Raw genomic sequence first — 26,311 nt, forward strand, 5'->3', positions numbered from 1 at the left:
AATATTTAATTTAAATGTTTACTGAACTTACCTGGTAAACATTTATTCATGGCGGACATTTTAATATTTATGCAACCTTTACTCAAGTTTGCAATTAAACATTCCGAACATTGCAGTTAAAGCTTTAATAAATGTTTACGAAACTTTCAGTGCTATGTGGGAAGGTTTTCGTGAAATTTGATCTTGAAAATTGAAAAAATGCCGTTTTTAGAGTACTTTTTGATTTTTTATTATGATACCAAAATTTTTTCTGAGGTTTTCATGATATGCATATGAAAGCTGATATCTTCCTTAACATTTCCCAATTTTAATCTTTAAAAAATATCTTTTTTTGGATGAGTTATCCTCATTTGAAAGAGGACTTCTTCAAAACTCGATCCAAATGGCCTGTAAGTGATTATTGAGGAGTTTTTGGAGTTAGAGTTTGTTACATATATAGAATGTTAGTTACAATACATAATAGAATTTCTTTATTAGAAACAACGTAAGTTAACAAATAATTTTATATATATATATATATATATATATATATATATATATATATATATATATATATATATATATATATATATAATGGATTTTGTCCATTGTTTTGCTTAAATAAATTTTATTATTACTTATTATAAGATTGGGAAGTATTGTATTTTAATTAGCAAATCTTGAATTTTTGAAGAAATTGTAAAATAAATCTTTGGTGATAAATTATCTGGGAATACTTTTCGCGTTCTAGCTCTAAATGCATACCCGTAGTCGATATCTTGAACTGACTGAATATAGACTCTCGTTTTGGAATTTCAATTCCAATTATTTACTGAAATCGCAAAATTAAATTAAAGAATATACAGGTTAATGAAATAAATAATCTTAAGTAATATATTAATACTTAGGAAGAATCTATCAATTTTTCCGAATCAAATATATATACTTACCAAAGAGAAAGTATTTTGTCGTCTTTTTCGTTTGTATTCATCATCATTAGTTTCCCTTGTGAGTGTCCAGCAGTATTCTGCAAGCATATTTTTTCAATTTTTCCAGCAAATCGTTTTTCCATCGATAATATTTCTTGGTGAAACCTTTCTCCCTGCTCATCACTTACATCACCCATGTTCGCAGGGAAGAAATCAAGATGGGAATGAAGGAAATGAATTTTTAAAGACATATTACAATTCATTTTCTTGTAGCATTTCAGTAAATCATCCACAATGGCTTCATAATCGTCGGATTTATTGTTACCAAGAAATTTCAAACAAACTTTTTTAAATGAATTCCAGGCTGATTTCTCTGTTTCATTCAAGGTGTTATCGAATTCCGAGTCTACCATAAGTTTACGGATCTGTGGTCCAACAAACACACCCCCTTTTATTTTTGCTTCACTTAATCCAGGAAATTTTGATTTGAGATATGCAAATGCTGGTCCATCTGTCTTTAACCCTTTAACCCAATTTGTCATCAAACTTAGCTTAATATGAAGTCCCGGTATCAATACATTCTCAGGTTCGACAAGTGGTTCATAAGAAATGTTTTTCTGACCAGGTACATACTTCTGTCGCAAAGGCCATTCTTTCTTAATGTAATGATTTTTTCTGTCACCATAGTGTAAAAGAACCGCTTTTTAGACTGGACTTTGAAGCATCAATGATCAAACGCCATTCTGATGCGTCTTATTTTTCTCCTAATTCCTCAATCAAACCCTTAGCATCCGCGCAAAATGTCAACCCATCTTTTTCTTCAAAAAAATGTTGCAAATTTCGATTGCGATTTCTAAAACATGACACATTCACTGTTTCTTCTAATAAATTCCACTGTTTTAGTCGAGAAGCCAAAATTTCCGATTGCCTTTGTGATATTTCCATATCTTTTGCAAGATCATTTAATTCACTAGCATTCACAAGGTGTGGGTCAGATACTGAGGATTCAACAAAATCGGGGTCATTTTGCACTTCACTCTCCAAATCATCCACAAATTCCTGAGATTCTTTCACTTCTTCTGATTCGATGTGTGGTGAACATAAAGATGGACTAGTAGGAATTAGTACGTCCATACTATGTGGAATTAGGAACTTTGCAGACGACAAATTAGGATAGTGTATCAAATGTCTTGTTCAGAAATTGAATCCGTTTATTTTGCACAAACAAAAGTAGTAATCCTTTATGTGATCTTTTTGTTCACTCCATATCATTGAAAGACCAAATGGCATCGATGACAGTTTTCCTTTTCCCCAAGCGATTAATGATGAAAGACAAGTACTACAAGCACTACGAGGAACCCACAATTTATTCAGATTCTTCATCTGAATTTTAAAATATGACTCACAATAAGTTTTCACTAGCACTGTTATGGGTTTTCTACGTCTTCTTGTAACTAATTGTCCACATATGTAACAAAATATATCAGGATTATTTACGCATTTGCGAGGCATGACTGAACACTTTTGTAAATACTGCACTTATAATAACATTTAATTATAAAGCCATGGACAAATTGTTAACTAAATTACAAAAAGCCTTTACAATATTTTCTTTAAAATTCAGTCGAAAGTACGTTCCTTTTACTTCGATGTCGCAGCAGAAAGTCAAACATTTGTACCCGCACGCCATCTGTTGTACCAAGAGCAAAAGATTCTTCTGCAAATAGCTCGGTCGGTAAAAAATTGAAATTTATACCTAGCAGACGAGAACTCATGCCATGAGTTGACTCTCAAATGGGACTTGATTATTATTATTCTTATAACCATATTAACATAAAGTTTTGAAAATATACAATGAAACTGCGAAGTAATCTTTGCTTTTTGATATATAATCTTAAAGTTTTATGCATTCCCCTAAAAAAACGGACTACAATCTTCATTTTTAGACAGGTAACCTCAAAATATCTTGTGTTAGTTTTAACAGTGCTTTTATGTGTTCGTGAATACTTGAAATTTACACTAGGAATGAAAACAAATAAATCAAATTTTCGCAAAAATTAGTGAGCAGGCAAAATGTCGGGGCAGGCAAAGCAGAAAGTCCGGACTGTTAAAGAGAGACAGAAAAAAAACCAGAGCTTCACGAGTCACCTCGAATTCGTAATCAGCGACCCCAAAAACCACCGAAAAACAAGTTACAGGACATTTCGATCGAGTTTAAAAAAAAGTCGTCCGCCATATTAGATCCGCCATTTTAAATTTTCAAAGACGGATCCCGAATTCGTAATCAGCGACCCCGAAAACCACCGAGTAACAAGTTACAGGCCATTTCGATCGAGTTTAGAAAAAGTCGTCCGCCATATTAGATCCGCCATTTGACACCGGTCACTGTAGAGGGAGTAACTGGGCAACAGCCAAATCTATTTTGCTTCATAACCAATGGGGAGTTTTTCAAAGATACAGCGAAATAGTGGCAAAGTAACTTTAAATTGATTAAAGTTGGGTAAAAAGAAAGAGAAGAGCGATTGTTTGATTGTTTAATTTAAAAAAAAGAGAAAGTAGTTTGTACTCTAATATCGAGAGGAAACCAACTCGATTATGTGTATCTGTAGTGTAGCCGAGAGGAAAACCAACTCGGTAATGTAGGTGTGTAATGTATCCGAGAGGAAAACCAGCTTGGTACTATGTCGCACAATATACTACTATTGAGAAGGAAACCAACTCGATATAGTAGTGATGTGTGAGAGGAAAACCAACTCGACACTGTGTAGGTGTAGTGTTCCGAGAGGAAAACCAGCTCGGTATTATATGTAATATACTGATATTGAGAGGAAACCAGCTCAGTATAGTATGTGTAGCTAGGTATCGAGAGGAAACCAACTCGATACCATGTGTGTGTAATGTATCCGAGAGGAAAACCAGCTCGGTACTATGTTGCACAATATACTACTATTGAGAGGAAAACCAACTCGATATAGTAGTGATGTGTGAGAGGAAAACCAACTCGACACAGTGTATGCGTAGTGTTCCGAGAGGAAAACCAGCTCGGTAATGGATTGTTGAGAGGAAAGCCAGCTCAACAATGAAGTTAGAAAGGCTCTAGTATCGAGAGGAAACCAAACTGGATACCATGTGTGTGTAATGTATCCGAGAGGAAAACCAGCTCGGTACTATGTTGCACTATATACTACTATTGAGAAGAAAACCAACTCGGTAATGTAGGTGTGTAATGTATCCGAGAGGAAAACCAGCTCGGTACTAAGTCGCACAATATACTACTATTGAGAAGTAAACCAACTCGGTAATGTAGGTGTGTAATGTATCCGAGAGGAAAACCAGCTCGGTACTAAGTCGCACAATATACTACTATTGAGAAGTAAACCAACTCGATATAGTAGTGATGTGTGAGAGGAAAACCAACTCGACAGCGTGTATGCGTAGTGTTCTGTGAGGAAAACCAGCTCGGTAATGGATTGTTGAGAGGAAAGCCAGCTCAACAATGAAGTTAGAAAGGCTCTAGTATCGAGAGGAAACCAACTCGATACGTAGAGTGTTTGCGTTAGAGAGTGCCTGAAAGTGTAAAACGTTAGAGTCGGGGGGGGGGGGGTAGCGTTGATTGAAACGAGTCAATGTAAAAGTGATCGCTTATTTCAACATTACAATGTGTCGAAAAAGTTTAAGTCCCACAAGGGCGAAAATTTCTAAGTATCAATATCGAAGAAATATTCTAAGTCGGAGATTCGGAAAAATTTCTAAGTTTGATGACTCGAAATTTTTCTAAGTCCAACAACTCAGAATGTTTCTAAGTATTGAGTAGTGTTAGCGGTAGGTCAGGCTAGGCAGGGGAGGAAAGCCAACCCCAAGTGAGCTCTAAGGAGAACTCACGTTTTGGTCCAGCGCATCGACTTTTATCATCCGCGACTTTTCCAAAAACGGCAAAGTGGGAGAATTTTAGAGAGAGGGCAAAATCAGCGATCGCGTTTCTTACTCTCGACGCAATCCGAATGCGCGTACGGTTCACGCGCTTCGCTTGAGCCAAGGGTCAAGTCGCGCGTCTTTTCGCGAGACTTGCTCTATCTTCAAGATTCTCTCACATCCCTGCTTAACCATTCCTAATTAACCTAATTAATATATCTAATTAATAATTAAACTTACCTAATAAGTGTGATGTGACGTCCCGAGATGTTTCGAGCTCACATTTTTCTCTTTTATTTTCATTCGATGAATGCAGAAAGATCTATCTTAATACTAACCTATTAATGTATATATGGAATTGTGTTGAATGTGTGTAAATGTGTATGTTTGCATTGTAGGAATTTAATTACTTGTTACCTTTATTTTTATCTAAAAATTAACCTTGTTTGAATTTAACCACGTAATTATTAACTGTCTAGTTATAAGTATTAAATATTATTATTTTATTTTTCTTAATATTCATTTATTAATTTATAGATAGAAAATCTTCTTGCTTGGTTGGGTTTTCCCCATTTTTTGATATAATTTACAATCCTTACAAAATATATATACAGATTAAGTTCCTTTTCATCCTTAAAATTTTAAAAGCAATCCCTGGCCACGTATAAAATTATAAAAAGAGGCATCTGTAAGGAAATCTTACTTATCGCCATGTGTCTGTAAACGAACTAAAATAACATTATAAAACAGTAAATGGGTTTTAAGTTGTGAACGCCAGATTACTTTTATTGGACTTATTGTTCCATATTCAATATTCCGAAACATCGGAAATCGTAAAGACACTTTGGTCGGGTTCTTTGGGACCGACCCTTGGCAGGGACAGTAAGACTCAAAAGTATGTGAATTTTTCTAATTCTCTTAGAAAAAGGGCTGGGCCCAAGTACCTCCCCATTTTCCCCCAAAATTCTTCTAACTTTCCTCTCCAAAATTACCAAAAAGTGGGAAAAATGCAAGAGGCAAAGAGGATTCTTCTGATCATTTTTTAGTTAGTCTCTAATTAACCTTAGAAAAGTTAAGCCGAATCTTAAAATTACCGCGATACTTCGGTTACGAAACTTTTTCAATACGCAGTCCAAAATAAAACAGGCTGAAAACGCGTTCTGAAATAACCCGTATAATTAATACCGAAAACTTTCCGGTTAAATAATTCGATTAAATTCTTCAGGGTTAATAATTCTCTTAATATTTCTATTAATAATTCTTTTAATAATTATAATTCTTAACTATCTTATTAATGTTTTCTATATAAAGTAAATAACAAAATTGCAGAAATTGTAGGAAATAAGTATCAGTTCGAATTTTAAAGATAAATAATAATTTAGTGAATATTTGTACACCAATCCGAAAGAACTAACATCACATCTTTTATTAAAACCATAGTAAGTAATTTGAAATTGATTCTTCCTTATTTATTTTCCTTTTCATCTTTAAATTTTCAGGATAGAACAAGGTGAGCTTCAGTTCTTTAGATCTAGCAAGTCCCACAACTTTCGATCGCTTACCGCTCGGCGATCGAAATTAAACTTCTTTTCTAATTAATATTAAATATTGCACGGCAATATAGCCGTGACGTAACATAAAAATTTAGTGACAGTGGTGGGATACGCTTAAATACTTGTTCTATCTTAATCTTTTACAACTTCTCAGAAATAAGAAGAAATTTTCTTCTTATTACAGTACAGTAAAATTTTCTTTTTATTACATTAATCTTGCTTCAAATTCTATCTGTTTAAATAATTACAATATTGGAAAACCAATAAATAATTAAATATATATATACTAGGGGGCTATGCCCCCTGCGCGCTTCGCGCGCCAACCCCCGTCCCCCTTATTTTCCCCTCCCCCACCCCAAATTTAAAGGTTAAGATCGTTTCAAGACTCTGAATATAGCCTAAATCCCCCTCGCTTTTCTTCTACCCCCCTTCTCTTGACTTGCGGCTATATGCAGAGTCGTGGAACAGCGGCGGCAGCGGCTTCGCGCCCCATCCCCCACTCCCCTCCCTCAATCTAAATTTAAATGTTAAGATCTTTCAAGACTCTGAATATAGCCGCAAGTCCCCCCCTTCTCTTGACTTGCGGCTATATTCAGAGTCTTGGAACGGCGGCGGCGTTGGCGGCGATATCTTTTTGTAATATAGGTAGATATATATATATATATTTATATATATATCCGTGTTATTGATTTATTGTGACTGATTCTTAACGCTATATATTTCTAAATTTTATCAGAGAAATTGTTTCTTTCTTCTTGATCTTTTCTTTTCTCCAATTTATTACTCCTTGTCTTTATTTTCTATATCTCATCTGTGTAGATTTACATTGAGAAAGCTATTTATTTGATTAGAAATAAAGCATATTTCAATTAAGCTCATAAATTGATATTAACTTTAGATCAATTAAAATTATTTTTGTATTTGAACTAAAAATAATGATTTCTCAGTGTATATTCTAACGATATTTTAATGTATTTATATATCTGTCATTGTGTTTCCGTAATTGTTTTCCGCTGAAAATCATAACCGTGAGTGAATATCTTTCTTTTTCGCGATTTAACAATACCTGTGTTAATCCTAAGAGAGAGGTTAACCAAATATTACAAAATTTCGTGAAAAAATTAAATAAATAAATAAATTCTTAAAATGAGTCATCCGGACTCAACAACACTGTTCCATTATTTACACAATGCCCTTGCTTGTGTTTCTGAATTCGATGGCATTAAGCCATCCTTCAGATCATTTATTTTGGATGTAGAAAATGATGAAAGTTTTCTATTACCCGAATGTGATAAAAAATTATTTCTTCGTGGCGTTATCGCAAAGTTAAGAGGACACGCGAAGGAGGCCATTGACGGTTGTACTTTTGACGATATTAAATCGCTCACTAAACACTTGAAAAAGCGTTTTTCCAACGGGCGAGGTTTTAAATCATATCACCAGGAATTGTCAAGAATCGCAATGCTACCCGACGAATCCGTGGGACAATACGGGACACGTGTACAAAATTTAGTGCGTGGAGCAAAAGCTTCTCTTTCTGGCACGAAACAAGAAGGTAATACCGATACCCTGTTAAATGCAATTGATCCGATAGGATGTTTTATTGACGGATTGCCTTTCGAACTAGAAGTACGCGTTTCCGCGAGAAAACCAACCTCACTCGAAGATGCGATTGATCTGGCGGGTGAGGAAGAGCGTCGCGCTCGGCATCGCTCTCATACTCGTGAAACTGCTGTACGATATTCTCGACGCGATTTACCCCCGAGAACAGAAATTTACCGTGATCATCACCGATCTCTATCTCCATATACAAGACGTGATTATGAACCACTGCAACGTCCTCGATCTCCTTGATATTATCCCGATTCGTACAATAAATATCACAATTCAAACCATTACGAATCGTACAAAAGATCCTTATCACCTCGTACCCATAATCCGTGTTATGACGAAAGTCGTCATATTGAACAGGCCGCACATGTTGTAGAAAGAGATCACCTGTTACATCCAGCTTCAAAATCTCAAGATCCGCGAAATTTTCAATCTAGAAATGTTACGTGGAATGACCAACAACAAAAATCTAGTAACAATCATCCTCCATTTTGTGCTTTTTGTAACGAAATTGGTCATGAAACTTGGCGTTGTAGGAACCCTGCTAATCCGAAACGAGCGCAATCACCTTTGCTCTCACCGCGGAAAAATTCCCCATCACCCGTTTCATCGCGGCAGTCTTTTCAAAATAAAGAACAAGCACCTTTAAACTCCCATCGCGCTCGTCAGCCAAGACCGTTGACGAGCGCCCCTGTCAATCATGCCAAAATAGTGACAACAGCCTTTCAGTCAGGTGCCAAAACTGTTATTCCCGTTGCCCAGTTATCGAAGTTGAAATTAGGGAATTAAAGGAAGGCAAAGGCACTTTTCTCGTAGACACAGGATGCGCGGTTAGCCTTATTAAAAGGAGTTGTTTATTACCAGAAAACCTCGTTGATAGTGGAGACTCAATTACAGTAACTGGGATTACTGAGGGTACAATTTCTTCCTATAAATCGATTATTTTACATGTCTTTAACACACCAATAAAATTTTACGTAATGCCACCTGATTTAAGAGTCCCTGATAACGGAATTCTAGGTGGAGATTATTTCTATAAAGAAGAAGCTAGTGTATCATATTTTCACAAAGCCGTCATAATAAAGAGCAGGCCGATATCTCCGATCCCTTTTGTTAATCCACTTTCGTTTTCAGAATCTAATAATAATGATGTAAACTTTGAACTTCCCGTCTTCCGTATAAACGCGCGTACGAGACAAGTTATCCCGATAAGAATAATAAACAACGATATTAAGGAGTGATATCTGGAAAAAATTGATGCCGGTGAAGGTATTTTTATCGGTCCAGCAGCTGTCTCTTGTTACGTAATGGCAGTTAACGTAGGTTACAAAGACGTTGATATTAAAATCGCCCCACAATCCATCATTCCTTATGAAATTTATAGTGATGAATCGGGGACCTGATTCTGAAGAAGAATTGGATAAATTATTGAAAGAACGACCAAAGCAGAGAATATCAAAAAGAGAACGCGTGCGTCAAATTTGCGAGCTCGTGGGCCTTAAAAATCTTCCTCGTGAAGAGCGTAAAAGCGTGATAGCATTGATTAAAGAATTCCCATATTTATTTCTTCTCCTAGGTGACGAACTGCCTGGTACAACTTTAGAACAGCATGTTATCCCCACCATTGACGACGTTCCTTTAAACACAAAACAATATCGTTTTCCTCCCGTGCACAAGGAGGAAGTTAGAAAGCAAATTCAGAAACTTCTCGATTTAAACGTGATAAAGAAATCTTCATCACCTTATAATTCGCCTCTTTAGATCGTTCCAAAGAAAGCTGGCGAATGGTAATCGATTTTAGGGCATTGAACGAGAAAACTCTAGGAGATGCCTATCCCTTGCCGAACATCACAGAAATTCTCGATGGCCTTGGGAAAGCAAAATATTTTTCTGTTTTCGATCTCGCCAGCGGATTTTATCAAATTCCAATTAATCCAGCTGACGGACCAAAGACAGCCTTTTCCACCGATAATGGCCATTATGAATTTCTTAGAATGCCAATGGGTCTCAAGGGCTCTCCCGCTAGTTTTCAAAGGCTTATGGACCGCGTTTTAACGGGGTTACAAAATACCGAATTGTTCGTTTATCTTGATGATATCGTCATCTTTGCACCAAGTATTCAAGAACATATTGGTCGTGTAAGACGCCTCTTCACTCGTTTAACTGCCGCGGGACTTCGATTACAACCTGATAAATGTGCGTTTCTGTCGACAAAAATCAAGTACCTCGGACACATTATCTCTGAGAATGGCGTGAGTCCTGATCCCGCAAAAGTAGAAGCGGTACAGAATTTTCCGATCCCAAAAACTCCGAAGAATATAAGAGAATTCCTCGGATTGGTTGGGTATTATAGAAAATTTATCGCAGAATTCGCGAGAAGGACAAAACCATTGTCAGATTTGCTAAAACAGAGTCGTAAATTTTCATGGGATGAAGAACAACAAACAAGTTTCGACGATATGAAAGATTGTCTCACTCGTGCACCCATTTTGCAATATCCTGATTTCGATAAACCCTTTATTTTGACTACGGATGCATCTGATTATGCTATCGGGGCAGTTCTGAGTCAGGGTAAAGTTGGTGAAGATCTACCGATTGCGTATGCCTCAAGATTGCTTACTAAAGCTGAGCGAAACTATTCAACGACCGAAAGAGAATGTCTTGCAGTTGTTGAATATGCGCGATATTTTAAACACTACTTGTACGGGAAAAATTTCATTGTGATCACAGACCATCAAGCGTTAAAATGGCTTCATTCTGTAAAAGATCCATCTTCGCGTTTGATGCGCTGGCGATTAAAATTGAGAGACTATGAGTATGAAATTGTTTATAAATCATGTGCTACTACCGAATCCGAGATTGATCTCGAAACAAATTCTCGAGAAATTAAAAACACACGAAAATCAACATCTCGTTACGAAAACGACGAAGAATATGATCCTCCGCGCTATTATTTGAATCAACCTCTTCAAATTGAAAATATTTTCCGAGAAAGTAATTCCCCCACTCCTTCGACTGAAATGATTGTCGAAAATGATCCTCGTTCGATAACAGAAGATCACTATCAAACGAATAAAGAAGTTGAATCTTCAAAATTAAAAGAAAACACTGAAGCGATTATCAGTGATGACAATCAGGAAAATAGTTCCGAAATAACTATTTGCGAAAACGATAAAAAATCATCGGAAATACCGCCGCCTGTATTTCTCTATCCGGAACGAAACCCTTCAGACTCTGAGTCCGAATACTCAGACGCTTTAGAAGAGCAAAGTCTAGTTCCACAAAATTCAAAAGGAACCGCAATTTCGAATACTGATGTTCCTACGGTTATCGAAACCGTTGAGAGTGCAGAAACCCCTTCTCAACCCTCTTCTACCATAATTTCGAATCAGGATTCGACAGAAGAGAAGGATGACGAACAAGGTTCTCTGACACTACTTACTTCGAGCAAATAAAAACAACCATCGATAATAGGATTATACGAAACGATCCCACCCGAACCGATAACACAGGCGCGTGACCCACGAAATTTGATCTCTGAAATTACAAATAAAATCTCTATAATAAATGATTTTATTAATGGCCCGTGATAATTATGCTCACTTTATTGCATCCGATTGCGATTTGTCAAAATCGATTGGACATCTCTTATGCGATTTAGGTTATGTCAATAAAATCAGTTTACGCGAACAAAAAACCCAAAGAGGATCAGTGATTGTTTCTCTATATGGAAAGATAAAAATCTTTAGTTTGGTTTGTAAAGACAAATTTTTTGATCAGCTAACAGAAGATGATATTTATATTTCGATGCTTGGTCTCAAAAACGCAATGATTCAATCAAATACAAACTCAGTAAGAATTCCAAACAAAGATAACAATTTTGACAAACTTCCTGAGCATGCCCTGCGCAACATAATCCGCAGAGTGTTTTCTGAAAGTGAGTGCAATGTTACACTTTGTCTTGGAAAAATTGAAACTTCTTCTCCGGAGAAACGAAAGGAAATCATTCAGGAATTCCATGCCAGCGTGGCAGGGGGTCACAAGGGTCTCCGGAAAACCTATCGTCGAATTCGCGAGCGTTTCTACTGGTCGGATATGGTTAGGGAAATCCAAGATACTCTGAGATCTTGTAAAAGTTGTCAGTTCAACAAACTAGTGAGAATAAAAACAAAACAGCCTATGGTTCTCACGGACACGCCAGCTGACGCTTTTGATAAAGTGTGCCTAGACACCGTAGGTCCACTCCCCACCACGATTAATGGAAACAAACATATCCTGACAATGCAGTGTAATTTAACGAAATATTGTTTAGCAGTCGCCGTGCCAGACATTCGAGCCACTACGATAGCCGATGCTTTCGCTCGAGAATTCATTGCGGTATTTGGTTGCCCGAGAGCTATTCTATCCGATCGCGGAACAAGTTTCATTAACAGAATAATCGGCAAACTCGCAAAAATCTTTAAAATAAATCAATTAACGACATCTTGTTATCACCCACAAACGAATGGTAGTCTCGAACGAAGCCACCAGGTTTTATCTGATTATTTAAAACATTACTTAAATGATCGAGATGAATGGGACACATATTTGCCTTATGCGATGCTTTCATATAACACCACGGTTCACGAAAGTACAAAATTTTCTCCTTTTCATCTCGTTTTTGGTAAGGAAGCTCGGTTGCCATCGTCCTTTCCTTCCGCGGAAGTCATCGAAACTTATGGAACATATTTAAGTAATTTGGTCGTACGACTCGATGAAATTCCCGCTATTGCAGCCACTAATCTTGACAACGCGAAAATTCGTTCGAAACACTATTATGACAGGAGATTAAACGAAAAAACATTTACCCCTGGAGATAAAGTTCTCTTCTTAAGGTAACCAAGAAATCATAAATTTGAGAGATATTACGATGGACCACTCGACGTTGTCGAAGTTCATAATCAAAATAACGTAGTGCTAAAAGATCCTAACTCTGGAAAACGGTTATTGAAACACATCGACAAAATAAAACATTTCTATCACGACTCTTCGCATGAGTCTGACCATTAGAATTTACTAACCGATCCCAAGTCTGTTCACAGGAATCCTTGGCATTTTCAATGGACCAAATAATTTTGTAAATGACTAGCCACCATATACCACTCTTAAGTGTTAAGTTATCTTAGTACTTAACCCTTAAGAGGGAGGTGGAAATAAATTTTTTCATTCAATTACTAACAATAAATTTAAAGATTTTTATTCTCAAAAAAAAAAAAAAAAAAAAAAAATTTGAAACTACTAAAAGCAAAAAAAAAAAAAAAAACGTAACAATCAATAATAACAATAAAACGAAAGAGGATAAAACAATTTATAAAGTTTAATCTTACAACTCATTATAAAAAAAATAAATAAATATTCAAATTTTCCGAAATATCTGAATTGCTCAGATCACGGAATCGTCATGTCTTAGGCTAACGTGCGCGATGATTTCATAGCCAACAACCGCGTATTCTATGAAAGAAACAATAATAAATATATTCACGTGAATATATTTGAAGTTGATTTAATTTTAATCTCTCTGCATCCAATCGACATAATAAAGTTTTAAATTAAATACAGCGTGCTCAAAAACTTGAACATATTAATTTTAAATATTGCACGGCAATATAGCCGTGACGTAACAGTGATATATGATAATAATATATTTATATTAAAATATAGTTTATTAATATATTATGTTACAAATACAGACATGTATGTGTAACATATTACATATTTACTATTAATTAACAATATAATATTATCCGTATTAACACACACACACACACATATATATATATATAACATTATAAATTATAAATCACTATAACAATAATATCTACCATTAACAATTAACAAATTATAATTATTGTAATAACAGTTATAATTAATAATTAGTTAATAATAATTTATTATGATACAATAATTATTTATAATAAATTATGCTATAACTGATCTACAAGATGTAAAAACCACATCTAACTTCGAACATAACCTTTTATTTAAATAAATAATTGAAAATTCGGATCGGAAAAGTATTCGGCGAACAGAAGGTTGAAAGAAGTGGCGCGTGGAAAGCAAAGGGCCTGTCGCGTTGAGAGTGGGAGGTGCAAGGATGAATAGAGATGGCCCGTAAGGCGAAAGTGGAGAGAGCGAATGGGAAAAAGAGTGGAAAGCGTGGAGTAAAAAAGGGGCGCGCCGATATTTGGAAAAAGTATAGAAAACGCGTTACCAATGACTCGGCTAAGGACAAGAAATTCATGAAGATATAGCAAAGTGTTTTGCATTCTTCATGAATTCTCGTTACCCCCATCAGTGACATGTATCAATCCCCCCCTTATGAAGGCATTGGTCACGATTGGTTACTAAAATTTACTAAAGGTTGTTCGAAGTTCGAGTGATGTCGATGTAACAGAATTTTTTTTTAGACATGATTTTGATGAGTACAAAATTTTTCGGAGTGGTTGATCTTTTTCTGCATCTGCTGAATGGATGTTGAGTGGTTGGCTGCTTGATAGCTGAGCTTTTTTCAGCCCCAGGTATCGCTGTAGTCATCCCCCTCAAGAGAGCGTTGTTCGGCCTTTTCCATGATGGTGGGTAATGGAATTTGTTTAGAGATGTGCAACGAGCTTGTTCAGCTGCATGTGTTGCAATAGTCGCCTCGTCCGAGGGACCAAAAGCTGCTCTATCCTAGTATTGTGAGATGGGCAGCTGCGCTGGCAGGGGCAGGAGTTGGCCCGGTTTAGACAGGGGGAGAGGGTCGACCCGCAGTCTAAGGCTGAGAACTAGGAGTAGAGGCGCTTGAAAATTGTGAGGATTGACGGCTTAGGCTTGTTCAGCCTCATGATAAGATAACCCGTCCGGGTCATCTGTCATCCCCCTCAATTTTGATGGACTCTCTTAGAAATTACTCTAGCAGGATTAACAACGTAATGGCGGTAATTTGGCCGTCGACGAAACCTTATCAAAGGTTCGTGACTCGCTGGTAGATAATAGAAATGGGATCGATCTGTAGTTAGAATGGTACGTGTTCTGAATGTTACTGATGAAGTCTTCTGCATCCGTTTCTTATTCAGGAAATAAGACTAAGAATGTTCGTGGCAACACTGTTTGACATTGAAGAAAAGAAGATATAGTAAGCAGAAGTCTCAATTGTTGGTAACTATCTGGCATTGACCTATCCGGTTCCTGATGTCCAATCGTCGCAGGTGAGTAGGTCATCGAATTTGTTCAGCTCATTGTGACCTTTGAAGTTTGGACCATGCTTGGCCCAACGGAAAGGTAGAGATAGCTACGTCAAGCTGGCGTGCAAGGAGAAGTTCCGAACAGAACAGTTTCGCTTGGCCATGAGCCGTGTAGGCGATATCCCCCCTTTGCCGGAGTTGTTGATAAAAAGTACCTTTGAGGATGATTGGTCAGGGTAGCCAAAATTTTCAATCACAGACGCATGAGATAGAGTTTCCAGAAGTTGTATTACTCACGCCTGCTTAGGTATAGAACTTGAGTTGAGGTATGGAGAGAAGAGAGTGTGAAGAGGTGAGGTTTGAGTGCTAGGGCTCCTCGACGCATGGTAAAGAGATCTACATTTCTTAATGTAGACATAGAAGAAAGTAGATTTTCTGACTGGAGAAAAGCTCTGGGTTGAGATAGGAGGAAAAAGTTTTTTCGACTGTAGAAAAGGCTTTTTAGTGGAGATAAAAGCAAAAGAGATTTGTTTGAGAGATATAGTGGCAGAAACTTTTCTAACATGAGAAAAGCTTATGATTGTGATAGTGGACAATGCTTTTCTAATTGGAGAAAAGCTCGTGATTGAGACAGAAGAAAAATAACTTTTCTGACTGAAGAAAAGCTTTTATGGAGATAGAATCAAAAGCTCTGTAATGAAGAAGCTTTTGGTTGAGAGAGATAGCGGCAGAAACTTTTCTAACATGAGAAAAGCTTATTATTGTGATAGTAGACAAAGCTTTTCTAATTGGAGAAAAGCTCGTGGTTGAGATAGAAGAAAAACTTTTCTGACTGAAGAAAAAGCTTTTCATGGAGAGAAAATCAAAAGCTATTTAATAGAGAAACTTTTGGTTTAGAGAAATAGAGGCAGAAACCTTTCTGACTGGAGAAAAGCTCGTTATTGAGATAGAAGGCACGGATTTCCTTATTGGAGGAAAGCTCGTGATTTAGATAGAGAGAAAAACTTTTTTGACTTGAGAAGAAGCTTATTGGTTAAAATAGAAGCGCAAGCTCTTTAATAAAAAAGCTTTGGGCGAAAAGAGATTGAAGACAAAGCTTTTCTGATTAAAGGAAAGCTCGTAGTTGAGAGAAGAAAAAAAAACTTTTCCGAGTGCAGAAGAAGCTTCTTTGAAGAGAAAGGGGCAAAAGCTTTTCCTGACTAAAAAAGAAGCTTTTTATGGAAAAAGTGTAGACAAAAGGGAAAAATGTTGAGCGCCACCGGGTTTTAGTGAACACTCCCGGAAGTGTATTTTTGAAAAGAGTGGGGTTAATGGGGACAGTCAAAAGACGACTGTCCCCCCCTTAAGAGAAAGGAATAAACCTGAAAGATAGTCTACATCAATTTGTAAACTATTTGAGACATGGGTTAGGTTAGCTCAGCAAAGATTGTGAGACATCTCATTGATGGGAGGTCCGTCCGAACGTCCGTTCAGACCCGAAAGAAAGTCGTGGCCCCACGTTGGGCACCAATATTGACACCGGTCACTGTAGAGGGAGTAACTGGGCAACAGCCAAATCTATTTCGCTTCATAACCAATGGGGAGTTTTTCAAAGATACAGCGAAATAGTGGCAAAGTAACTTTAAATTGATTAAAGTTGGGTAAAAAGAAAGAGAAGAGCGATTGTTTGATTGTTTAATTTAAAAAAAAAGAGAAAGTAGTTTGTACTCTAATATCGAGAGGAAACCAACTCGATTATGTGTATCTGTAGTGTAGCCGAGAGGAAAACCAACTCGGTAATGTAGGTGTGTAATGTATCCGAGAGGAAAACCAGCTCGGTTCTATGTTGCACAATATACTACTATTGAGAGGAAAACCAACTCGATATAGTTGTGATGTGTGAGAGGAAAACCAATTCGACATTGTGTATGCGTAGTGTTCCGAGAGGAAAATCAGCTCGGTAATGGATTGTTGAGAGGAAAGCCAGCTCAACAATGAGTTTAGAAAGGCTCTAGTATCGAGAGGAAACCAACTCGATACGTAGAGTGTTTGCGTTAGAGAGTGCCTGAAAGTGTAAAACGTTAGAGTCGGGGGGGGGGGTAGCGTTGATTGAAACGAGTCAATGTATAAGTGATCGTTTATTTCAACATTACTATGTGTCGAAAAAGTTTAAGTCCCACAAGGGCGAAAATTTCTAAGTATCAATATCGAAGAAATATTCTAAGTCGGAGATTCGGAAAAATTTCTAAGTTTGATGACTCGAAATTTTTCTAAGTCCAACAACTCAGAATTTTTCTAAGTATTGAGTAGTGTTAGCGGTAGGTCAGGCTAGGCAGGGGAGGAAAGCCAACCCCAAGTGAGCTCTAAGGAGAACTCACGTTTTGGTCCAGCGCATCGACTTTTATCATCCGCGACTTTTCCAAAAACGGCAAAGTGGGAGAATTTTAGAGAGAGGGCAAAATCAGCGATCGCGTTTCTTACTCTCGACGCAATCCGAATGCGCGTACGGTTCACGCGTTTCGCTTGAGCCAAGGGTCAAGTCGCGCGTCTTTTCGCGAGACTTGCTCTATCTTCAAGATTCTCTCACATCCCTGCTTAACCATTCCTAATTAACCTAATTAATATATCTAATTAATAATTAATCTTACTTAATAAGTGTGATATATGATAATAATATATTTATATTAAAATATAGTTTATTAATATAATATGTTACAAATACAGATATGTATGTGTAACATATTACATATTTACTATAAGTTAACAATATAATATTATCCGTATTAACACACACACATATATATATATATATATATATATAACATTATAAATTATAAATCACTATAACAATAATATCTACCATTAACAATTAACAAATTATAATTATTGTAATAACAATTATAATTAATATTTAGTTAATAATAATTTATTATGATACAATAATTATTTATAATAAATTATGCTATAAATGATCTACAAGGTGTAAAAACTACATCTAACTTCGAACATAACCTTTTATTTAAATAAATAATTGAAAATTCGGATCGGAAAAGTATCCGGCGAACAGAAGGTTAAAAGAAGTGGCGCGAGGAAAGCAAAGGGCCTGTCGCGTTGAGAGTGGGAGGTGCAAGGATGAATAGAGATGGGCCGTAAGGCGAAAGTGGAGAGAGCGAGTGGGAAAAAGAGTGGAAAGCGTGGAGTGAAAAAGGGGCGCGCCGATATTTGGAAAAAGTATAGAAAACGCGTTACCAATGACTCGGCTAAGAACAAGAAATTCATGAAGATATAGCAAAGTGTTTTGCATTCTTCATGAATTCTCGTTACCCCAATCAGTGACATGTATCACATTTTGAATTTTCAAAAACGGACCTCGAATTCGTAATCAGCGACCTCGAAAACCACTGAGTAACAAGTTACAAGCTATAAGAATCACCGTATGCGGTCTCAGGAATAAAAATGCTGTTGCACTGTGATATGAGAATACACATGACAATATCAGTCATAACTATGGGTAAGCGCAAAATAAAATTTCGAGTTAATATAAATATACAGAGTTGTTAATTGATTTTTATTAATTATTTATATTAAAAAACTAAATTTTTGAAATAAAGAAAAATTTATATCTCTAAAATTTACCATGACAACTTTATGTTTTTGAGGTCACTAAATGCGAATTTGAAGTCTATCTAACCCCATCACGCCAGGGTTTGGACATAAACTCAAAGAATTAAAATTTAAAGGATTTTTGAAGTTATTTCAAAACCCTGACGCGATGGGGTTAAGTAGACTTCAAATTCCAATTCAGTGACCCCAAAAACATAAAGTAGTCATGGTAAGATTAAGAGATACAAATTTTTCTTGATTTATAAAAAATTTGGTATCAAATTTTCGTGTTTTTGAGGTTATTTCAAAATACTGACGCGATAGGGTTAAACGGGCTTGAGATTTGGTTTTAGCGACTTCGAAAACATAAAGTAGTCAGGGTCTTGTCAAAAGCTCAGAACATGAATTTTTTTTGTGGAAGTGTAATGGTTTGAAGTTACTGTTACGAATTTAAAGTCAGTTTTTCAAAATTCAAAATGGCAGACGACTTTTCTAAAAATCTGTTCAATTTGCTTGAAACTTGTTACTCGGAGGTTTTTGGAGTTACTGATTACGAAATTAAGGCCAGTTTACAAAAATTCAAAACGGCTGATTCAATATGACAGACAACTTTTTTAAAAATTGATTTAATTTGCCGGAAACTTGTTACTCGGGGTTTTTGGGGTTGTTGATTACCAATATGAACCCCAATTTTTAATAATTCAAAATGACGGATCATGTATTTTAATGAATATTGTATTAATTTAACTTGTGTTTCGATAATGTTATTTGCGAACATTAAAATTTGATAGAAGGTCAAAAACATATTCGTAATCAGCGACTTTGAAAAACTCCAAGGAACAGCTTTGTAGTCCTTTAGTTTATAAAATTTTTAAAAATAGTGAAAACAAATTTTCCTCTATATAGAAACATGTTATATGAGATCCTGATCAATAAAAATGTTCAAATAGATATTAATCATGTTATTCAGTGGAGCAAAGAAAATTTACTTGCACTCAATTCTAGTAAAGCATATGCTATGGTGTTTTTTTTAAATAATTTAATCAATTTTAGTTATATGAGCAAAAAAGTAGCATAAAGTGTACAGTAACCAACATCATAACATTAAACACCTGATATTAAATACAATAACAACTATACAAAAAAAGATGTTAATGTAAATTATTAAATATAAATTTAATAATATACACTATTTAGTAACTGACACAATTAATGTTCTTAACATTAATTTACTTTCTTAAGAAATAATTTAAATTTTATATACTAACCACTTTCTACTGACAAAACATTTTCAAATTAATATTGAAACATATGTAACATACATTAATTACAATTTTATGGAAAGTGAATTTAAAATATACTTAATTAATTTTAAGAGGTCTATAACAAATACGTTGTAATTATAAGTCAATTTAAATGGTTTGACAAGTTGTGTCGTTCACTGTACCTGTTACGTACATTTGAAATTATTTTTTCTTTTACATTGATAAATAAGTATCCGGTTAATAATAAGTATTAATTTATATAGACATATATAATTACGGTTCGCACTAACACAAATAATATTTTAAAAATTAATTACTTTGTAGAATTAATATTTTTACGTTTTTAGAATTCACTTAACAATCATCAGAAGACACCAGTTAAGAAGGACTCTCAAAATAAAGAACCAACAATTGAATCTCTTTCTGAAAATTCACTAGAATTAGAAAGAACATTTGAAAATATTCAGCAAATGTCTTTTTCTGAAAAATGTGCATCAAATGAGGAATTACTGGTTGACTCAAATCACAAATCGAGTTCCGAAAGTTGTTCTGTTGATGTTACAGTTTTGTCACGTGTATATGAAACTCCAGCTCAAGCCCTAACTGAGGATAAATTAAAAGTTCTTAATCATCAACTTCATGCAAAAGAGTTAGCACGAGATTCGGGATTAGCAGATCCAGGAATTCAAAAAGAGATAAATGGATTGCGGAAAAATATTAAGAAAGAAGAAAAAAATCTCAAAGAAAAAAAAATAATGCGCTTCGACAAAAAAAAATATCGACCCTTACTAAAAACAAAATTACTTGCTGCTGCTGAAATTCCCGAAGTTTCAAATATTTTAAAACTTCGTAAAGAACCTGGCAGATCGCGAATTGAGAAATCTCAATTAGATTTGCATAAAACAATTATAGATATTGCTATTCATTGCAGTGGAGCAGATTCGAAACGTCGTACTGAAATAATAAGTTGCTGTCGCACACTTGATGATCTTCATGAACATTTATTGAAATTAGGTTTTAATTTGAGTCGAACTTCCACGTACTATCGTTTGCTACCTAAAAATCAAAGATCGAATTCGGGAAAGAGACACGTCGAGACCGTCCCAGTAAGGTTATGCAGAGCACGAACTGATATGCATAAAAAACATCGTGATGGTGAGTTTGCTAAATCTTCAATTCTAAGCCTAGAGGAACTTGCGTCTATATTAGGTCCAGAACAAGTGGGATGGATTTCTCAAGACGATAAGGCAAAAGTTCCCTTAGGTCTTCCAGCTGCTAATAAACAAACCTCTGTCTTAATGCATATCGAGTACAGAGTTCAGTTGCCTGATCACGATTGGGTGATAGCAGCTAAACATAAATTAACACCATCTGTCTATGCTGATGCTTCTATTGAACCTCATGGTTCTGGTTCTCCGGAAGCTGTCGGATATTCAGATCCTACGTACATAACAATAAGAAGTGGTAAACACTCTTCTAATACAGCTGCTACGCACTCTCGTGATTTTGACAAATTGGTTGAGTTAGATTTATTTAAATCGATCCTAAAAATATACGATGGTAAAATAAAGCCAGAAATGGTCATCGATGATTATGAAGTTTTTGCGGAATACAAGGATAACACCGAAATATTGTCTGAACCTGTGGCTGTTGATCCTGTTTGGTATTAAAATCATGTACGTGAATCTCAATATTTTTTGCAGATTTGCAAATGCGAGAAACAAATGTGCTGTGGAAAAATCCGAAGCAATATTCGAGATTTTTTAATAGATGGATTTATTCCTCCACCATATCCTGTAGTACAGACGCACGAAGGTCTTGTTATTCCTCCACCTTCAGAAAGTAAAAATACTAAATTTGCAAACCTTTTTACTCGGTTAACTTTTAAAAAAACTCCAATTAAATATACAATTAAACAAAAGGAAATTCCTTATGACTTATATTGTCCATCGGTGTCCTCAGATTTAGATAGAAGAGTTTGCCAGGAATGTGGAGCATATTTTGCAACAATAAGCGCTGTGAATAAACATTCACAATCAGTTTATGGTTCTAGAGTAAAATTGAAATGTAATGTAAAATGAATTATTCGTCGCCGTAAAGAAGAGATTCTCTGCATTGTTGACCAACCAAATCAATTATGTTGAGTGGATTCCAGAAGAAGATGTTAATTGTATCGATATAGAAGAGACTACTACTGATGTAGTAGACCCCTTACTTGGTGCAGACTTAATCAGCGACATTAAGGTATAGTTGTCTAGTCCATGGTCAGACCAACAATAATAAGAAAACTCAAACCAAAATCCAGACTGATATATGTATGCGTTAAGAGCTAATAGAATTTAAATTTACATTCGTTAAACGTCCTATATATGAAAATATATGTTATTCGTGATATAAATTTAATTTATAAAATTAAAGTGCAATTTAGTTTAAAAATTAAATGTCATTGTAGAGTTTAACTTTATTTATATGTATTTAAGTTATATCGTCTTTGAATATTTTTCAAAATATTAAATATTCTGTATTTTTAAACTCTTTTTTATTAATACCTTCCTTTTTAAATTCATTACAAAGTTTAATAAACATATTTTCTATGCTTTTTAGCAAACTAAGAAAATGTTACGTAACAGTACTGCAAAGGGGGGGGGTATAAGAAAATGTTATGTGCCGTTACGTGGGGAGGGGGGGGGGGGTCAAAAAAGTGTCCAAAAAACGTTACGTAATTTGTGAACGTTCCCTAAAGCTCCATTGTATCTTTATGACTTTTTTAACTTTAAAAATTTCCAGATAAATTGTACTAGACTTCGTGAAAGAAAGGATATTTTGACAATTCCTTTCCATCGAACCTCTAAAATGCAAAAATCCTTTATTGTTAGAAGTGCTAGGTTGTGGAACAAACTTCCAAGCGATATTAGAGATTCTCCTACCCAGTTTATTTAAAAAAAAATTTTTTTTAACTTTTTATTTGAAAAGAATAAAGGATTTTTGGAAATTACTTATTGGTAAATATATCACAATTCTTGTTTTTCTTGATTTTCTATTTCAATTTTTATCGAAACACAATGTTTATTCTATTTTTGATTGATCCTTGTATAAACACACTTTAATTTTGTTCATTTAGATCTTACTACCATTACCTTCTTTAGTTTTTATTGTTATTTTAGATTTCATAACGTTATTATTAAGTTTTTATGTTTCATTTATACGATTGTATTATTATTGATTGCACCATTATGTACTGTTTCTTAAAGGGCTTTTAGCCCTAGGAACTTAATTTCAAATAAATAAAATAAATAAATAAAAATAATTGTATTTCTTGCATAACGAATCGATTCGTATATATATAAAGTATATAGGATACACCCAAGATTAATTAAAATTTTCTTAGTTGATAATTTTTCAAAAAAGTTATTTAATTTAAAACTGTTTTCAACTCGAAATGTTTTAAATCAATCAATTGAATTGGAGAAATCCGTTGCTTCCTCCACGAGGGAGTCGATTATGTAATTTAATTTGACTTTGACGTCTAAGTTAAATTTATTTTTTGATTGCAATACGTCAAACTGCTATCAAAAAATAAATTTGAATGCGACGTTAAATTGAAATAAAAAATTAAATTTTAATTTAACGTCTAAGATAAATAAAACAATGAATTTGTTAAATTAAATTTGACATTGACGTTAAAATGAATTTGATTTTGACGTCAAATCAAATTACAAAATCGACACAGAGGAAGCAAATTTTTTGCTTTACATATTTGTAAGAAAAAAATATATTTAGACGAATTTAAAAGGTCATAGGTAAATCTCACTTGGAATCGCCCATATATAAATTTATTTTTACCTCCTCTTGAGCAACTTGTGCTAATATTACAAGTTCCCATGGTAAATACTTGGTAAATAAAATTGAATAGCTTCAGAGGATATAATGTATATTTTATGCAAGTTGACCATTCTATTGTTAGATGGCACCCTTAGTCCTTTTCATGTGGGAAGTCCAATGCGTTCTCTCTTTTAGAAAGAGATAAAGAGTAGCGATTTCTCACTCGTGCGATAAGTGGGAGACGATATAAAATTATTAAGTTTTCGTGCTGCCAAACAAACTTAATGACAATAGTTACTCTAGTAGAAACAACAACACTTGTAGGCATCGGTAAGAGCTTTAGTTTAAAGTAAAAATAAAAATACTAAAGTTTTAAATATTTGAAATACTGAATTTATGAAGACTAATTATTTGTGTGAATATCTTCTGTGAGAAACTTTCATTATTTATTGAATTTACATTTTAACAATTATCCATATTGGTGATCCCAATGTGATAATATGACCAGTGGGGCAAAAAAACCATGTTTATTCCAAAAATTTTTTTAAAACGTTAATTCATTTCACACATTTTGACCATTTTTTTAGTTTACGAAATTTTGACTACTTATTAATTTGGCCATTTTTTTATCATTTTCAAAATTGACCTAATTCTGTCGCCGTATCAATATTATGGTTCTGATAAATAAAAGACATATCAAAATATTATATACATTACTTTATCATTGTAATAATGTAATAAAAGTTTATTTTTATTGGAACAAACACAAATAATTAGTTTATTTTTAAACTATCATTAATTTAATAATTATTTAAGATCAACTTTTTTTTCATTTAGTATAATTGAAACAAATAATGTAAATGGACTTGCTTTAATTATTGCGAGCAAACATTTTAAAATTCCTGTAGCGTTCTAAATGAAAAAAAGATGATCGGATAGGGCTGTAACTTGCACATAGTTTATCCCTAAGGGTAAGTACTTTAACCACGAAGTATTGTTAGGTTTTTTCAAAAACTGTTTGCGAGGAAGGGAGTAGAATTTTTTTGAAAAATATAAACAGTGAATTTTTGAAGACTTGAAACTTTTAAACAGAAGGAAGAAGAGAAATTTGTCCAGTATGTTTTCGAAGGGTTTTTTCCTGCTCTTTTAAAGGGTAAAAAAATTTTTAAAAAAATTCAAATTTTGACCTTTTTTCGAAAATCAAACATTTTTTTGAAAGCTAAAAATGTGTATTTTCATCCCGAAAAAAATTGAGATGTCCTTTTTTGTTATTTTCGAGATATTAATTAATTAATGTTAATAAAAAATGAAATATTTCACATATAAATAAAGTTATTGCAATGCTGAAGGTACCAAGTGAAAGCTGACGTAATTTCGCATCCAACGAGCTCTATATGAAGTAGTTTGGGTTAGTGAATCCTATATTTAAATATATGGTACGTTTCACGTCAACCGGCCCAAAGCTATGTCCAAAATTCTATGCAATAAAAATAAACATGTAATACATGAAAAAAATAGTAAACTCATCCACTTTCAATTGCAAAGTGGCAGAATTGAAAATTCAAAATGGCGTCCTTACTATGTCAAGTGGAAGCGGCTAACTTCAGAAATAAGTAAATATATTTATTAATTTCTTTTAGAAAATTATGCAAAAATTTTAGGTCACTACATATTTTAATGTTTTCGAGGTCGCTGATTACGAATCTGAAGTCAGTTTTTCAAAATTAAAAATGGCGGATCCAATATGTCGGATTATTTTTTAAAAATTCATTGAATTTGATTGAAACTTGTTACTCGGGGGTTTCCGAGGTCGCTGATTACGAATCAGAAGTCAGTTTTTCAAAATTAAAAATGGCGGATCCAATATGTCGGATTATTTTTTAAAAATTCATTGAATTTGATTGAAACTTGTTACTCGGGGGTTTCCGAGGTCGCTGATTACGGTAAGGATTTGCTTTAAACTTTTCATTCGAGGGCTATTGGGATCGCTGTTTACGTATCCAATGTTACTTTTTCAAAATACAATATGGCGGAACCAATATAGCGGGCAAAATTTTTGTGGGGGTTGGCCAATGGATGTCTCTGCCATTGGTCAATACCCATGTGCTCTCTCACAAGTGTAGATGTTGCTTGGCGTGTAGCATATATACACGATCCAACTATCACTTCCCCACGGTCGTATAAGGCAGGTTTCCCACTACGCAGCCTTACTGATGAGTCCAGTAGTGGGGACCGGGACGAAACGACTAGTGGCTTCAAAGCTACGCTTATGGGTAACAACACAGTTGTTCCCATCTTTTCAAAAATTACTTGAATTTGCTTAAAAATTGGCACTCGGGGGTTTTTGGGGTCGTTGATTACGAATCTGATGTTAGTTTTCCAAAATTCAAAATAGCGAATCCAATGTGGCAGACTATTTTTAATAATCGTTCAGATTTGCTTAATAATTAGTATTT

At 34.7% G+C, this 26,311-nt stretch overlaps 1 protein-coding gene across 3 annotated transcripts in view; it reads left to right on the top strand.

Moving 5' to 3' along the window:
* The window catches only part of LOC127288626 (uncharacterized), a 72,687-nt gene that overhangs the window by 20,987 nt on the left and 25,389 nt on the right, over positions 1–26,311 (top strand). Inside the window, exon 3 of one of the 3 annotated variants that reach the window (XM_051316204.1) lies at positions 20,381–22,474. The exons of the other annotated variants lie outside the window; for them this stretch is intronic. Within the exon in view, the coding sequence (XP_051172161.1) occupies positions 20,381–21,703 (1,323 nt within the window). The 3' untranslated portion in view covers positions 21,704–22,474. Of the gene's footprint in view, positions 1–20,380; positions 22,475–26,311 lie in introns of those variants that run through there. 3 annotated transcript variants of the gene reach the window in all.

This window comes from Leptopilina boulardi, unplaced genomic scaffold (genome assembly GCF_019393585.1).
Source record: "Leptopilina boulardi isolate dan_hultmark-lab unplaced genomic scaffold, ZJU_Lbou_2.1 LbouV2_392, whole genome shotgun sequence".
NCBI classification, from domain to species: domain Eukaryota; kingdom Metazoa; phylum Arthropoda; class Insecta; order Hymenoptera; family Figitidae; genus Leptopilina; species Leptopilina boulardi.